The sequence below is a fragment of the Cercospora kikuchii genome, assembly GCF_019650295.1.
Source record: "Cercospora kikuchii DNA, contig_00009, whole genome shotgun sequence".
NCBI classification, from domain to species: domain Eukaryota; kingdom Fungi; phylum Ascomycota; class Dothideomycetes; order Mycosphaerellales; family Mycosphaerellaceae; genus Cercospora; species Cercospora kikuchii.
In genome coordinates, this window is record NW_025408590.1 from 415898 (window position 1) to 433213 (window position 17316).

General features: G+C 53.8%; 4 protein-coding genes across 4 annotated transcripts; 2 read left to right on the forward strand and 2 right to left on the reverse strand.

Annotated features, from left to right (window-relative positions):
• Nucleotides 1–362: 362 nt before the first annotated feature.
• On the forward strand, nt 363–6161 carry CKM354_001228500 (1-phosphatidylinositol 4-kinase STT4; the record flags this gene model as incomplete). The annotated part of the gene is made up of 1 exon (XM_044807805.1): nt 363–6161. One exon carries the CDS (start codon nt 363–365, stop codon nt 6159–6161), a length of 5799 nt encoding a protein of 1932 aa, XP_044663740.1.
• Nucleotides 6162–6542: 381 nt separating this feature from the next.
• CKM354_001228600 (uncharacterized protein) lies at nt 6543–9418 on the reverse strand (the record flags this gene model as incomplete). Its single annotated transcript, XM_044807806.1, has 2 exons — nt 6543–9339; nt 9393–9418. 2 exons carry the CDS (start codon nt 9416–9418, stop codon nt 6543–6545), a joined length of 2823 nt encoding a protein of 940 aa, XP_044663741.1.
• A 2873-nt stretch (nt 9419–12291) lies between these two features.
• CKM354_001228700 (uncharacterized protein) lies at nt 12292–13725 on the forward strand (the record flags this gene model as incomplete). Its single annotated transcript, XM_044807807.1, has 1 exon — nt 12292–13725. One exon carries the CDS (start codon nt 12292–12294, stop codon nt 13723–13725), a length of 1434 nt encoding a protein of 477 aa, XP_044663742.1.
• A 195-nt stretch (nt 13726–13920) lies between these two features.
• On the reverse strand, nt 13921–16287 carry CKM354_001228800 (uncharacterized protein; the record flags this gene model as incomplete). Its single annotated transcript, XM_044807808.1, has 1 exon — nt 13921–16287. The coding sequence occupies one exon, from the start codon at nt 16285–16287 to the stop codon at nt 13921–13923; it is 2367 nt and encodes a 788-aa protein (XP_044663743.1).
• Between the last annotated feature and the right edge of the window lie 1029 nt (nt 16288–17316).

Sequence of the window (17316 nt, forward strand, 5' to 3'; positions counted from 1 at the left end):
CCACAAATCGCGCTGATCGAGGCCGTAGCATCTGAGAAGGTCTCCACGTCAGGCACGCACGCGTGTAGAGTGGTTGACAAGTTTGGTGCAAACGCGTGAAGATGAGGAAGCAAGTTGGCAAGGCAAGGCCGAATCTCTTGGTGGTCTGTGCCTGAGTCATGTTTTGTGGCGGCCATCAGCCACTGTGGCGTCGCAGCTCCCGACGTCAACGTGCATCAGCGACACGTTCTCGTGTTTCGAGCTTGACCACGAGTGTAGCAGCAACCTGCTTCCTGGCGCACTCGGACTGCTGCAGTTGCCAGCGACAACGGGCTGCGACTATGAAGGTGTAGGTATTGCCCTGGGCATCCGCGCTGCAAGCCATGCTAAAGGAGGCACACAGCACATCCAAGAACTTCCGCCGCGATGCGCTCGAACGACTCGCGAAGCTCTCCGCCGAGGCCGCCGGGACACAAGATGACGGGCAAGACTTACAACGGCTGTGCGCACTGAGCGACGCAGGCAACGAGGGATATCAGAATGGGGGAACAAGCACTGGCAAAGCACATCGAGTCTCCTCAATTCCCATTCGGGTAAAGGAGTTGGAGGTGTTAGTAGCACTGTGCAAGGCAGCGCCGCTGGTTCAGACCACCAAGGATGCAGAGGCTCTACTGCGCCAACTGTCTCCGTACGTGGCAGAAGCGCATCGGCAGGTCTTTGGTCCGACCTCTCTACATCAGCGCCTGCCCCCCTGGGAGACACTGTCCTACGACCTGACCACGGCTGTACTGGCCCTGGGGCTCAATCATCCTTCATTTCGCACCGAGACCTGGAGGATCGTTGAAGGTGCGATCGAAGAGGTGACAAAAGCTGCCGAGGACACTGCCTGGCTCAAGCCGCTGCCAGAAGGAGAGACCGAGTACGAAATCACCGATGACACTCTTCGGGTGGTGAGGATCAGCGTGGCATTGCTTGGATTCTTCAATGGTATCGCAGACTACGTGAAAGTATGGTCTCCAGAGCAGCGAATCAATCTGCTCCCCCAACTGAGAAAGGTTCTGTCTGAGAAATTCATGGTCTCGTTGGAAGGCGCTCTCTCAGCGATCCGGAATGCATCGACGAGAAACCGAGCCGCACTTCAATGGAAGCGCTGGGATAACCAATATGCAACGCAAGGCCGACCTCTCGGTGCCATGCTGGTTCAGCAAGCCTTCATGCGCGTTGTCGAGGAAAGCACGCTGGAGCTGCTGCCAGTCATTGAGCCGCTCACCTCAACCGAGCTACTGGACACTCTTCTACGTCAAGGCCCACGCCGGTACCAAAGTCAGATGCATTCAGCGAGTGGACTTGTAAGCAGTCTCACCGACCTTGTCACGAGCGAGATCAGATCTTTGGACGATGAGGCGGACTATCTCAAACTTGGTTCCATTTGGCAGCAGAAGCAAGCACGAGAAGTCAAAGCGAGTGCCTTGCGCAGTTTTCTCTGCTGCTGCATACTGAATGGAAATACGCCGAACGACGATGTACTTCTTGATTGGCTTGATGCGATCACTGCCGATCCAGATCAGATGATGGACGAAGACCTGGCCAAGACGGTACTCAAGTCGATGGCGGTGCTTGCGACTCTTTCTGAAACTGTGGCAACGACATTGACGCGATCATTACCTCGACTGATTGTCAATGGAAGAATGACCCCGACGACTTCGGCCGTCGCTTGTGAGTGTCTCGCACGCGTCTTGAAGCCACTCTCACAGGACATCGTCATCAGCACCCTGTACAGCCTGGGCAATGTCCTCAGTGTGGATGCAGACGGACAGACGAACAACAAATCTACCATTTTCGACAGCAGCTTCAGTGTTCACCAAAACGGATTCACATCACATCCTGGCGCGGGGAGCTCGATTTCCCTCGTGCTCAGCGACGAAGAAGACACCGCAACAGCTTATGGCACAGTCGTCCAAGCAGTGGTCGCCATTGCCGTGGCTCGCAGCGAGGCGCAGCTCACCGCTCTCGTCTCTTCAATGCTACTGCAGAAGATCAACAAGATCAGCGCGGTTGTCGACGCCCGCATCATCATCGAGACGGCAGCGCTTGGTCTGTCTGGCGGTGTTACAGAATTGAAAGGTCTATTGCGCTTCTACTCCAAAGTCAACGTCGAGGCTCTCGCCCAGAACAATTCGCTTCTCAGCTCCGCTGTACTCGAAGCCCGCAGTCGCATCTCAACACACGTCAAGAGGGATACACCCTTCTTCGAAGTCTATGTTCGCCACCTACTAGCCCAATTCGTCAGCACTGGTGAGCCTTCAGGAGGCAAGAGCGTCGACACCTCCTCGGTGCAAAAAGTCATCGCTTCTTTGCTCCATCCACTCGCATTGCTTGTATCGCACGACACGCAGACGACACCTGTCTTCGAAGAAGAGGATGAAGTGCGTGCGTTGGGCCGAGACGCGTGGTTCAACGTTGTCGTGCACGGCTACACCCTCAACTCGCAACACGTCAAGGATCATGTAAATGATTTGCAAACAATCGCCCTTTACAGTTTGCCGTTGGTGGATGAGGCTAGAGTGGACATGCCCGACAGCGGGATCGACCTCGACCCAGTCCTGCGAAGAGGAAAGAGCGATGGCGCGCTCGATGCGCAGCGACATGCTTTGAAGACTGCCTTGCCTCAATGCGAGACCGACCTCCGAAACTTGAATTATCAGGAGTGTGTTTTCCTAAACGCGGCCCTGCTGGTTTCCACACTCCGAGCCCGTGGAGGAGATTGTACTGCCGCGCTGCCATATTTCCTCGAAAGTCGAGTCAAGACCGGGCCCCTCAATAACTGCATGCTTGCGGTGTCCAGCAGCAATGTTGAGGCCTATCTGCAAGAAGCTCTGCGTGGCAAGCGTCAAGACTTTGCGGCACCTCAAGTGGCAGTTCAGCTCGCCGCTTTCTTCGAAGGCTGCTGTCACCGCATTGCTAAAGTGCAAGTGGCTGCTGTTGCTGCTTGTGATCGAATCATCAACCAGATTCCTTCTGCACTATGCCAGAAGTCCTCATTATTTGCCTTGCTGGAGATACTCACGCTGATGTGGAAAGCATGTCTCGATACAGAAACAGATGAGTACTCGTTCAAGACCCGGTACACGTCGGACAAGACCAACGTATCTATCCAACTCTCCGATGATGCTCAGTTCCGACAAACGACACTCTCGGCGTTCTACCAGAAATGCAAGGCATGGGTCACGCGCGCCATTCGTGTCGCGCCTCTCGATGTTAAAGGCATTCTCCAAGCGTATCTCGAAGACTACGAGGACGACGGGGCATACGGTCATATCGCACTTGGCCGATCATTTGCTGTCGAAATGGGCGAGCTCATTCCTGCGAGTGATCAGCGCTTGACGAGTCTGGACAGCCAGCGGACTGTGGGAATCAACACCGCTTCTGACTTCATTGCACAATACACGACACGTCAGCAGTATCGTCAGATCGACAACAAACTTGACTTTGACAATGAATGGGCACTTGTTGATTACCAAGGCCAAGCAAAGCCAGCTCTGCTCGATGTGAATAATGCTGAAAAGGACGAAGCACAAGAGCTACGAAATTTGTCGCTGCGCCTACGTCGGAACGAGCATGTTCGATTCGAGGAAGTGGGCACAACATTACGCAAGGCGGCTGGTGTCATCAGCAGAAGCGCATCAGACCGCGTTGCACTCATTCAAGATTTTGTGGCTATCCCGTTCGCCATCTTCACCAAGCAGTCCATCAGGTTGGGCATTTCTCTGTGGCTCGGTGTAATCAAAGAGAACCCAAGCTTGGAGTCGAGAGTCCTGGTCGAGGTTGCCGCAGGCTGGGAGACCTCAGTACGCCTCGGCAAAGGTTTTTTCTCGACGTCTCTTCATCACTTGGATCCTTTCTACTTGAAAGAAGAGTTCGCGCCCTCCAGCTGGGAGCAGACAAAGAGGCGCGAGAAAATAACACAAGAGCTGGTCGCACCTCACTTGGCACTCACCCACTTCCTGTCAAGCCATTTCAGTGCCTCCAGATTGACGTCTGCCCCAACCGAGCGAGTGTATGCCCGGCTGATGCGCACCACCTTGTTTCAGATGAAAAAGAGTCTGACACAGCCCCTTGCGCGAGAAGTGCATTTCCACATCATCCTACTCGGCTTGAATGTTTTGGAGCACTGCACGAATCTTAGCACGACGACTCAATGGAGATTGAAAGACGCCGTGGTCTCGGCCGGTCTGGCCTGGTTCGCTGTCCCACCACGATGGTCGTTTGGCAGCAACAGGCTGCAGCTGAAAGCAGAGCGGAAGCTGCTGGGCGATGTCTCCAGTAGGCTCGCCAGTCTCGGCGGCATTGGCGCCAAAATTACGAAAGCTTTGCCGACCTTGCAGCAGAAAGAGGCTCTTCTACTACAGCTCATCAAGCATGAAGTTGGCAGATTGACAGTGTGGATCGGTCCTCTGGGTCAAGACACTGCAGGAACAGCCGCGCCTTCACATTCGGAGTTGCAAACGCAGGAGAGCGCCCTATCTGGATTGCTCGACACAGCTTGGCGGGAAGACCCACGCATTGCTGTTCAACTCGCCGCTCGCTTTCCACACTCTGCTGCATTGAAGACCAGCATTCGACAGTACCTGCTTCGTCAGCCAGAGAAGGCAATTCTCGAGCCGGATGCCTTGTACATCTTGTTGGGATCGGAATTGCCAGCTGACGTTAAGAATCAGCTCAAGTATCTGCTGTACTGGGCATCTATCAACCCGATGGCTGCTGTCACATACTTCATGCCGGCATACAAGAACCATCCTCTGGTTGTCCAATATGCTGTGCGTGCGCTCGAAAGTCATTCTGTGGATGTGACCTTCTTCTACGTGCCGCAAATTGTGCAAACACTGCGGTACGATGCTCTGGGCTATGTCGAGAGGTACATAGTTGAAACGGGAGTCTTCTCCGGACTGTTCGCCCATCAGATCATCTGGAACTTGAAAGCGAATGCCTACAAAGATGAAGACTCCGAGGTGCCTGACCCCGCGAAGCCCGTCTTCGATCGTGTCATGGACTCGTTGATTGCCAGCTTCATACCCGAAGACAAGGACTTCTACGAACGCGAGTTCGACTTCTTTGCCAAGGTCACTGGCATCTCCGGTACGCTGAAGCCGCTCATCAAGCGTCCGAAGCCAGAAAAGAAGGCCAAGATTGAAGAAGAACTGCGGAAGATCGATGTCGACGTCGGTGTCTACCTTCCGTCCAATCCTGATGGCGTCGTCATTGGTATCGACCGCAAATCTGGCAAACCTCTCCAATCCCATGCGAAAGCACCTTTCATGGCCACCTTCCGCATCCGCAAAGAAGAAGCCGAGCCCGAGAACTCCGCATCTTCACAAGAAGTCGCCAAAAAGCGCACCTACGAAGTCTGGCAATCCGCCATCTTCAAAGTTGGCGACGACTGCCGCCAAGACGTCCTTGCCCTCCAACTTATCGCCGCCTTCCGCGGGATCTTCAACTCTGTAGGCCTGGACGTCTACGTCTTCCCTTACCGTGTCACAGCCACCGCTCCAGGCTGCGGAGTTATCGATGTCCTCCCCAACAGTATTTCCCGTGACATGCTGGGCCGCGAAGCCGTCAATGGTCTGTACGAATACTTCGTCTCCAAATACGGCAGCGAAGACAGCATCAAATTCCAAGTTGCTCGTTCAAACTTCATCAAATCCATGGCTGCTTACAGTATCATATCCTACCTCCTCCAATTCAAAGACCGCCATAACGGAAACATCATGGTCGATGACGCTGGCCACATTTTACACATCGATTTCGGTTTCTGCTTCGATATTGCACCAGGAGGCGTGAAATTCGAACGCGCACCTTTCAAACTTACGCCTGAAATGGTTGCCGTCATGGGTGGGTTGCATTCGCAGTCTTACAAGCACTTCGAAGAACTTTGCGTCAAAGTCTTCCTGGCTGCAAGGCAATACGTCGAACAGCTGAGTCATATTGTTCTGACGATGCTGGATTCGGGCTTGCCTTGTTTCAAGCCCCAGACGCTGCAGCATTTCAAGGAGAGGTTTGTGTTGGAGAAGAGTGAGAGGGAGGCGGCGGAGTTTGTGAGGAAGTTGGTGCATTGGAGTGAGAGAAGCAACTCCACGGCTGTGTATGATTACTTCCAGCTGTTGACGAATGGTATTCCCTACTAGAGGGATATATTCGCAGAAGGCAGAGCAAGGGAGGAGGATTCAAGCACACATAATGATAATCATTCAGTCTCGTGGATGTCTTCGTAGCATGTTGTGGCATTCAGGCATTGCTGCGTACTTCTACAAACACTCCGCTCTCTACTCCCATGCGTACTCAATTGGTCCCCGTTTATTGCATTACAACGCCTGGAAGAAAATGGAAAGGTCATGAAACCTGCTCAAAGTGAGTTTCTGGGGTATCTTCGCTATCATCTCGCATTTCTGTGTGTGGGAAAAGGCAATCAAGCAAAACTTGTACTCGAGACGTCTCTATGAGATTGTGCGACGGGGCCAGCCAGAAGCACCCTCAGAGCGACGATCGACCCTTGAGGAGAGTTTCGCTCAAGAAGGAAACGTCTTGTGTCTCGGTATGGCGAAGTAGTCCGGAGGCAGCGAGTCGATTGAGATCTTGGCGAGACGTTGCAGGACAGTGAGGAGACCCGTTGAGCCTTGAGTAAGAGTTGCCTGCGCCACAGTGTTGCGCTTCCCAACGGTGACGGTGAAGACGTCTTCGACCTTGCCATCCTTTCCGAGCTCATTGGCCCACTTGAAGATGATTTCGTCTTCACGATCGTCTCCAGCGATGACCATGAAGTCTGGCGCCGACAATCCCTTGCTATCCTTGCAGAGCGCATCGAAGATGTGGGTTGCAGCAGTGCCTTTGCTGAAATCTTCTTGTTCAATGAGAACAGCACCCTTGATCGGCACGGCGCGAATACGCATACTCTTGCAAGCGCCGTTGATCTGGTCTGCACATTCACCGGCAAAGCGTACTGCGGCTTCTTGGTCGCCTGACTTTTCATAGCGGAACAGCATGCTGCAGTGTCGCTCTTCGACGTAGCTGTCTTCCAGGCGATCCGAGTAGTAGCTGAGGATGCCTCTGACTTGAGACTTCCACGTTGCGACTTCCTTAAGGTCGACGAACGAGGTCCATTCGTTGTTCTCCACTCCGAACTCTCGAACGAAGCAACCATTCTCGGCAATCAGTCCGACCTTTGGAAGTGTGCGGAAATGATTCTCCAGCTCGTCTGGCTTGCGACCAGACATGACGTACACTACGTTCTTGGGGTCTGTCATGACATCGTTCAAAGTGTCAAGAACGCGCTGTGGAGAGCCTAGTGGAACCCCAGAGGTCGTGCGATGCGGAGCGAGGGTGCCTTCGTAGTCGATAATGAAGAGGCGGCGCTCTGAGTCCTTGTATTTGTCGGCCAGAGCAGAGACGTTCAGACGTGGCACTGATGCAGAAGCTCGCTGGTGATGCTCCTCGTACACGGTGTCGAGCTGTCTCGACAATTCACGCATCCAGTTGGCACCGGTCTTCTTGAGGACAATGTCGTGCAGAACCTCCCAGCGACGCTTCTTCTCCTCGTCACTCATCTCCAGCCCTTGCTTGATCGCATCGGCCATGCCCGAAAAGTCCCAAGGATTGATGGAAATGAATTCTTTTCCAAGTGCTGCTGCACTGCCGGTGAACTCACTCAGGATCAGTGGTCCATATTTCTTCTCGCCTCCTCGACCATCCTGACAGTAAATGAACTCATGAGGGGTCAAGTTCATGCCGTCTCGAAGGGCCGATACCATTAATCCATCAGCCACAGTCAGCAGAGCAATATACTGGGCGAATGCAATGTCTTGCTTGAGGAACACCAGCGGCTGATGCGCCAGAGTGCTGTGCACGGAGTCGATACGGGTGTGGATATCAGAGACTGTAGCCAACAGTTCCGATTGCTCACTGGTCGATGTTGCCACCTGTACCATGACAACGTCCTCGCGCCATTCTGGATATCTGTTGAGAAACAGCTCGTACGCCAGCAGCTTCTGACGGACTCCGTGCACGTGGTCGAGGCGGTCGCGTGCAACAATGAGCTTCTTGCCCTCGTACTTCTTCTTGATGGTTTCCACCCACTCTTGAACCTCGTCATTGGCGAGAGTCTCTTCAAAAAGTGGAGGGTTGATGCCGACCGGGACGCACGTCACGTTGACAAAGTGTTCATCGATTTGCACACCTTCGGCAGTGGTCTCAACAGCCAACAATCGGCTGCATGTCTGGAGGAAGTGCGAGGCATATTCTTCGGTCTGGAAGCCGATGAGATTGGCTCCGAGCATGCCGTTGAGCAGTTCTTTTCTCGTCGACAGACATCGGAAGACTTCGGAAGACGGGAATGCGGTGTGGAGGAAGAAGCCAATCTTGGCATCAGGAAGCTTCTCTCTCACCATGCCAGGGACCAAAAGCAGGTGGTAGTCGTGCACCCAGATCGTATCGCCACGCTTGTAGCTGGCTATCACCTGATCGGCGAAAGCCCTGTTCACATTTCGGTAGAACTCCCAGCTGTGGTCGGCATAGGCCTTGCTCTTGGGGTGATCTGGCACCTGGTAGTGGAAGATGGGCCACAGGATGGTCTTGCAGTAGTGAGCATAGTGACCGTCGATGTCCTTATCACTGCAGTAAACGACCACGGAATGATAGTCGTTGATCAGTCGGTCATGAATCTCGTCCTTGGTGCTCTCCGGCAGAGCGTCGGTAGGCATACCGAGGGTGCCAATCCACGTGGTATCGACTGGCTGATCGTTGGCGGGATCGATGTCGGACACCTCTCGAACGGCGTTCACAAGACCGCCGTTGCCATGGACGGCCGGCTGCACAGTAAATGGTCTGCCCTCAAAACCTCTTTCTGAGCTGCCTGAGCGACTGGCTTGGAGTTGGGAAGGTGAACCTCTCGTGGCTTTCTTTGCTGCCGTTCTCTTGTTCCGGTCCTCCTCTTCACGGTACCTGTCATATGCAGAGGCAAAGTCCTGTATGGAAGCTGAAGGAAGAGGCCCAGCACGAGATCGCGGCTGGTTGAATATGGCTTGCAAACCCCACTCGGCATGTACATCATTGCGGAGAAGAGAGCGTGGGTCGCCTGGTTTGGCAAATAGTCGCTTGGCGGCATCGATGGAACCGGGTGTGAAAAATTGCTCGTTGGCGATTGCCTTCTCGAGGGTGGGCGTCATGGGCGCTGTTTGGCCACTGAGAAGGCTTGTCGTCGAGTTGGAGAGGTCATTGGTGGAGTTGATGCGCTGGCTCAACTTGAATGGCGGGCTTCGGCGGCGCTCCTTGGCGGGAAGTTCGTTGAAGGAGATTGTGTTGGGCAAGAAGCTGGCAGGATGTGAGCAGGTGGTATCTGGAGGAGAGTTGAGTCCGGCACTTACAGCGAGACTGTCAGATTGGTCGCCATGGTGGGCGAGTTGGCGGCGGTGAGGCTACCGTCAGTCGTATAGCAGGTGGTGGAGGATGTTGTTTGGGGGAGGTCGTGTCAAAGTCTGGAGTCGTAAGTTCATGGGCAGGAGGTGGTGCCAGTCGCTCGTGATTGCCTTTGAAGTGATCGGAAACTTCGAGACCGCAGGTGATGTGACGGGAAGCGATTAGTGGTCTAGCTGCAGCTGACAGAAGGGTCAAGTGAAGTGAAGAAGAGGTGCAGCAGAAGGAGAGATGTGTCTGGACTGGAAGAAGTAGTCGATACTTGCCAACGACGTGGAGCTGGTGCGCTTGCGATGGCCATTCCTGCGCGACTCTCAACTGCGTGTTACCGTGTTCTGACGCAACGGCCACTTTTTTCAGGTTCGTCCCAAACAGCAACGACAATCCCCGTCCATGCCAAGCCCTTCGCTAGCGCCAAACTCTGACGAACAAAGTGCCGACGACACCGACTGGAATCTTCGGCGCAGCACGCTGCTCTGCTTCACACATCACCTTCATGCAATCGTGATCCAACACCTGCAGCCCAGACGCTGCTCCACTCACATCTTCATCCGCGGATGGAGCTCTTCACCTTCCCGTTGAGGCCACTCGCAGCGATGGGATCGCGATGTCGTCCTCGCCCGGCCCGGAACAAGCTGAGAGTCTCCTGACGGGCACGCCGTGTGCCGACACGCCCGTCGAGCAACACGTGTCGCGTCAGCTGCTCCTTCTCACCGCGATGCGATAAAGTGAAGACGTGCACCATCCATCCTGGTTTCGTGCCTGGCGGGTTTGTGGCGCGGCAGCGACTCAGCGCGCAGGTGTGAAAGAAGCTTTCGCGGCATGTCCAACACATACCGACATCCCGACGCCCTCGACCAGCCATCCTGGCTCACGCCAACGGCAATGACATCGTTCGCAAACGGCGTGTCCAAACATTGCGCTGTTCCAGATGCCTCGCAATCACCAACAGGTCAGCTTCGTCCTGAATCAAGGCCAAAGTCGAGCCACGCGCGAGGCGAGTCTCACCAACATTATGCAATTGACCCCATCTACACGCGTCACCGCCACCACAGCCACCTGCAACTTGTGCAACACAGATATACTCTGCATATGACATATGCGCTCCCACGTCTGCAACTTGGATGTTCGCAGCACATGCACGACACGAACACACGAACTCATGGCGATAAGCAGTGTGCATACCTCAGCTCCGACTCAGCCCGATGTGCCTCGATGTGCCACTCGACTGTGCTCCTTCACTCGTTCGACTGCAGATTGCGCGACTGATCTTCTCTGTCGAACGTCATCGCGCACGCGCTTGAAACAGGAACCCTCGCGAGACCGTTGAACGCACGCTGCTCCTTGCAATGGAAGCTTACGCCTCGCATAAGCACCCCATCGGGCACCACTGGTCCTGCACAATCAAAAGTGCGTCACCGGGTCAGCAATGTCGAACGCGTCTTGTTTGTCCTCGGCGGAGACTGCCCCGAAGCGTGGCATAGAAGTTGCATCACTCCTCCGCCGAGTCGGAGCCTCGCCTGCTTTGGGCAGCCTATTGTCGCACAGCCTACGCGTCCGCGTTTGTGCCACGAGCCTTGCAAGGCGTCCTCATCTCGGCTAACAACTCCGCAATGCGGAGTTGGCTAGGCTGCAGCTCTGCTCGCCCACAGACAGGCCTATCGGCTTGATTTTCGAGCCCGAAATCAGCGCAAGACAGATTCAGCGCGTCTCGATCCGTGCACTCGTAGCCCATACAATACAGCATATTCAAAAAGACGCTTCGATGTTAGCCATATTTAGACAGTCCTTGTTAGGCAATGACTTCAGATATGACCATCGAAACAACCTCCCGGCTGTCCCCAACTATCAGGATATCCTTCGAGGCGAGTAGTGAACGATCTCTTTGGACAAAACATTGTTATTGGAATTGCAAGTCGACGCACATTTCCTTGTGGATTCCAAGCCCATCACATCACTAAACACCGGCTGGCGGCTTGATTGCTTTTCCCCACCCACATTGGGAAAAAGGCTAAGTCAAGGGAGGCGGAATCTTTCTTACTCTTGTCTCAATTGCGCCATCATCGATGATGGTTAATTGCATGTCCATTTCTTCAGTCCATTCCGCTCACTCCCACTCTCCTTTTCGCTCCCTTGCTTTTCGAACTCACGATCCCTCATAGTCACGGGTCTTTTAAAGATGCTCTTCTATACACACGATACTATGCCGTTATACACACTTCACCACAGCACTATACTCTACCCTGACGCGGTACGCACCGTTCAAGCTCAGACGGCTCGTCTACAAGCCACTCTTCTCCGACGACGAAGAGATGCTTAACATTGACTGTCCATCTGCATCAAGTGACTCCAGCGACGAGGAACAAGGCCCGGAAGAAGGCTCAGAGCATGGCAGCGGAATTCGTGGCGGCCCAGGCGACGATACGGATATTAGCGATGGAGATTTCGTGTCCAGTTCAGAGGCCCGGGTTTCCGCTAGTTACATGCAGCGGCGTGTCATCGGACGTCTAGCAGCCGTGACAAGACGGCATTGCTGATCTTGGGACAAAGACATTCACAATGCCATTCATCTTCAGCATAGTCACTCGCGACTATGCATAACCTCTTTGTCACCGAGATAGGGGAACTTCACAATGCTCTACTCTTTCGCGCAAGATCAAATTTCTGCCGCTCGATGCATCAAGTGCTCTTCTCCTTTCTTCGAAGACAACGCACTTCGACAAGTAAGAGCACTTGGAAAGCAATCAACCTTGACTAGTATCGAGGATTCAAGAGCAAGCCCCTTTTATCAGCCTCGAAGAACTATCATCAAGCCGCAGGTCGGCAACCTTCTACGAGAGACATTGCAAGATGTGGAGAAACTTCCGGTACGAAACGGACGCCGAAGCGGCTTGGAGGGAAAGACGCGAAAGGGAGCGAGCCGCGGAAGAGAGTGCGGTTTCTGGACGGAGAAGAAGCACTCGGGCGTCCAACAGTCGGAGGGACGGTGCAGCTGCTTCTTCTTCTGCTCCCGTAACAGCCGTTAATCAACCAAAAGGGCCCGTCGAGGCAATGGAAGTCGATGCCGAAGGCAATGGTGCCGATGGTGAGATCAGCGACAAGAAGATCGTCGATCCCGCTCAAGACGCAGAGGCTGATAATGACAGCGAGTCGGATTCGTCCGACATTGTCATTCCTCCTCGTAAAAGACAGCGCAGACGATACAGCCCTGCGCACGAAAACGGAGAGGACGAAGACGAAAACGAAGACACGATCGTTGTCGGTCGTCGTAAGAGACTCTCGAGTTCCGGCATGAACATGCCTGAGTATGGCCGTGGTGAGGAAGATGCGATGGACCTTGACCAGATCAACAGGACTGACAATACCAGTGCCAAGGACGATTCCGAGGTCAACGTCGTGTTGAACACACGTAAAAGGAAGGCACCGCGGTCAGCGGAAGCTGGATTCCAGGAGAATCGCTCTGCCTCACGGCAGATCGCTCGGCATCCGTCCAACGCTTCATCCTTCCAAGCCTTGACGAGGGTGACGAACGTCAACGACAACGCCTCTAGCCAGTACCGTCTTACCCTCAACGCCCGCATCGCGGCCCACAAGGCATACACAAGTTGCGTTGAATTCTTCATCGACGTCAAGCTGGCCGCAGACGCACCCGCAAAGCCATCCCGTCGCCTCACATCAGTCTCCGGCGAAGACCAGCCAAGATCAGGGTACCTCACGGCAACCCTCGTCGACATCACGCCTGAAGCATCACGCTGGAAAGCCGAACTCCTCCATCCAGGCCCAAACATCCGCCCTCTCGACCACCACACCGCCTCTGAGCCCACCCACTCAGGCCTCGACGAACTCCAGCTAACCCTCCAAAACATCTACACCAAAGCTGGAGAAGTCCGCCCAGAATTCTCAGACCACCTCGACGATCTTCTCCCCCGAATCTCATTGGCCGGCCCCTCCAACAACCAACTCCTCTACATTCCCGAATTCTTCCTCCATCAACCCTTCCGAGGCACAGGGCTCGCTCAAGGAGTTCTCCAAAACATTCTGTCCTGGATCACGACGCTCGGATCTCCGAGTGTTTTGTTTCCTGGAGGGACGATGATCTTGTCTCCTGCGGCTTTTCGGACGACGATGGAAGAGGTTAAGGGGAAAGGAGCTACGGATGAAGATTATTTGGAGACGGAGAGGAAGTTGGTGAGGTCTTATGAGAAGAGCGGGTTTGAGGTTTGGTGGAAGGGTGATGAGGAGAGGGGTGGAAGGGCGATGACGATTATGGGGAGGAGGATATGAGGTGGCTTCTGGTCAGGTTCTTCGTCGAGGCCGACGTCGTTGTTTGAGGAAAGATGAATCAAATTGAAAATACATTTTACGAAGTCTTGCCATCCGTTTTAATTTTCCATTTCATTGGGATCTAGTATCTCCATGTTTCTGTTTGTCGGCCTGGTCCTCATTTGTCTTCCCTGTTGCACAACGCTAGCAGAAAGTTCACCACGTTGTCACCACATCTCCCACCCTAATCGTCGCTTGTCCAGCAGTAGGCCCATCCGCCCCCGTCGATAATGATGTATGCACGCCAAATAGCACCCTCCCGTCAACTCTCCTCGTCTTCGCCAATGTGACAAAGGGCTCCTGGTTCTTCTCCCCACTAGTTTGATCGATACAAACCATTTGACATCTCCTACAGCCACCAAGAAACTCGAACTCGACCTTCGAATCTACATTGGCTACCCTCATACCTATCCAGTGGTCTTCAGCATAAGGCTGTTCTTGGCCAGGTGGCAGGAGAGGAGACTCTGCAATAACGATGTTGGCTCGGAAGACAGAGGGGTGCGCAGCTTTACCGCCCTTCGCCTTGATTATCTCGTTCAGACGATTGAGGGATGAGCGGGAGATGGTCAGAATGGGTGATTCGTTGCTTAGGAGGATAGGCCGAGGCTGCTGAGTTCTAGGCTGAGAGACTTGCAAATGTGCCTTGCTATGCCGGACGGAAGGTGAGGTCAGCGTCGCAGCTGGGAAACGCGCAAGAGTGCAAGGCACACCAAGACATTTCGTGAAGAAGTCAGATATGGCAGCTGAAGTGTAGACTCGTGCTTGGACTTTGTCGCCGCAAACGGACGCGTTGCCAAGTTTCTGACTGGCCTCGAATTGTCTCGGATCTTTGGACAATGGTACGCTGATCTCCTCCGCGGTGCTCGCTTGTCTGATTCGCAGCACGCCACTCTTCAGATCGAGCTCCGGCCGTATCAGAGCCATCGCGGGATGGGCCTTCTGGCTCAGAGCAGCACCAGTGCTTTGATTGACTATGCACCACTCTCGATCCCATGCAAGACCTTCGCGACGGACATCCCACGATGTGTTGTACGGGACTTGCCAGCCACTGCAAGACTTGATGGGGTAAACTGTGAGACTTTCGACATAGAAGCGCGATTCTGACGTCCCATTCAGAGACATGGGTGAGGGGGGCAGAGAGATAACGGGAAGAGTTCGATCAACAAAGAACTCGTCCACGAACTCAAGGAACCTCATAACATCTTTTCTGGTACTCATCGCGCCAAGACTGATGCGAATCATTCCGGTAGGCTTGCCATTCATCACATCGTTGTCATTGCCACAGCGAAAGCCTGCTGAGAAGTTCTCGTGCATCTCCCAAGGCTCTAAATTGAGCCCTTTTGCCACACCACCTGGGTTGCACAAACCGCCGGTTCGGAGATGGATGTTTTTGATTGCTGCGAGCTTTTCCACCTCAGTATTGCTCACCCAATTGCCTCTCCCATCTTTCATGTTGAATGCAATGGTCGGTCCCTGCGTTTCCGCGTCTCCGTACCTTGATCTTGTATGTTCGTAGATTTGGCATACATCACGACCGTTTGCGTGGCGGAGAGCAACCAGTCCATCGTATAGGCGTTTCGACAAGGCTGTAGTGTGTTCGACAATGCGATCCAGGGATTGATAGAGCTGTCGATGTGTCTGCATAGCCGATTTCAACGCCAAGATGCTGTGCACAGGTAGCGTCCCATCTTCCAACTGCTCATGTAATGTGCCTGTCTTGGAAGCGTGCCACTGTTCCTTCAGACACACAACCATGTCGACAGTTCCGCCACCGAAGTACTTTCGCTGTTGGAACAGATGGGAGCAATCTTTCTTGACAATCAGCGCTCCCATATCTGGAAATCCGAACATCTTTGTGAAGCTCAGAGCAGTGAAGTCTGCTGCACACTCTGCATAGGCAAAACTGAGGGGAGACGTAGCAGCGCATGCAGCAGCATCAAGGAAGGAGTAGATTCGATGGTCCCTACATTTGCGCGCCCATTCTCGAGGTAGCTTGCGGCCATTCATATTCGACTGCGCGGGATAAGCGAATAATTGAGTGCCAGGAGAACTCGCGCCCTCGGCGAGCCATGCCTCCACTTCTTCATCCGATTTGAAGCAGCGATGCTCGCTCGTAAGTTCTCGTACGCCAACAAGGCTTGTGTGTGAGTCGGTATGGTAGCCATATGAGAACCCGCCTTCCGACTCGCGAATAGCATCTGCGACCAGCTTGATCGCAGCTGTAGTATTCGCCGTGAACACCAGATCGAATACGTCAGGATCGGCGTCGAACCACCTCAAAACCTCATGCCTGATGTCCTCAACCTCGAGGGTCGACTTCTGACTTGAAGGTGACGCCGAATGTGGATTGCCGTACAAATTTGCCAGCATATCAGCATGAAAGCGATCCAAATGGGTCTTGCTGTACAGGGTTGTGCCGGCATGATCCAGATAGAGAGCATCGTCCTTCAACATTGGGTACTCGGTCTTTCGCATTTCCTCGATATAGTCATTATACGCTTCCAGCTGCGTTTCGGCGGCCATGGCTTATGCGAGGATGGATTCAATCTTGGCCAATTCCGGCGTCTGGGTGGCGAAGGGGTTGTGGTCTTCAGCCTTGGTCGAGCCAGCCGGACTTGCGCTGCAGTCTCTGCGGCTTGAGCAACATGGGTGAGCAGGTGCGTTGTGTTCACAGGCTACAAAGCAGATCTAGTGTGTGTAGGGAAGAGGTGAAGTCGACCTTCTGAAGGCGTATCTTTGAGCAATCTGACACGCGGAGGTCGCCGATCGACGCTGCAGCCTGAGGCAGCAACGACTGGGGTTTTGTCTCGTCTGGTCTCGCGCAAAACAAAGAGAAAGTCGCAAGCAAAACAACAGAGAAAGTGGCGTCCGTCATCACGCGCCAGAGAACGAATTCCACGAAAATACACAGTGCCATTTCTAGGAATCGGCCAGCCATGCGAGGGTCCCCTGGTCCGCAGCCCGTCTCTGGTTCTCGGAGGCAACATCTGTGTTGGGTAGCATGGCCATGCATCACTTTCGCCAACTGTGATCGATCTGGTCGTGCAACCTCAAACTCGCTTCACTGGCACGGTCTGATGAGCAAAAGCATCAAGACACTAAGAGGCGTAAGACTTTGGCAGCACTACCGATAGCCTACCTCCATTTAGCCTCTACACAACGAGAACGGTCAAGAAGGGCCACGAGCTGACGATGTCCCATCCGCTGGTCCGATATTGCATACGCGTCCAATTCAAGTCCAGAGCGTTCGCCACAATGTAAGTGCTCGAAGTGGCGGAATTGGCTTACTGTCCCCCAAGATCCCGGACCTGATGGACAAATGTGCCTGCCAAGACTTCACGACAGCTTTCCTCGCGTCTCTGGCGGACTCCAGCTTCATTATTGAATACTTCTCCTTCAACATAGGTCAAATGCGACGCTCTTGAGCAAGAGCTTCCAAGCGACCGGACCCCGAATTTACTCCACCTTCATTAATATGCGAGCTCCGCTTCCCCATCTGCTTCAGCCTGAACGGTGGACGACCAGACGCCGGCTAATATGTAGATCACTTGC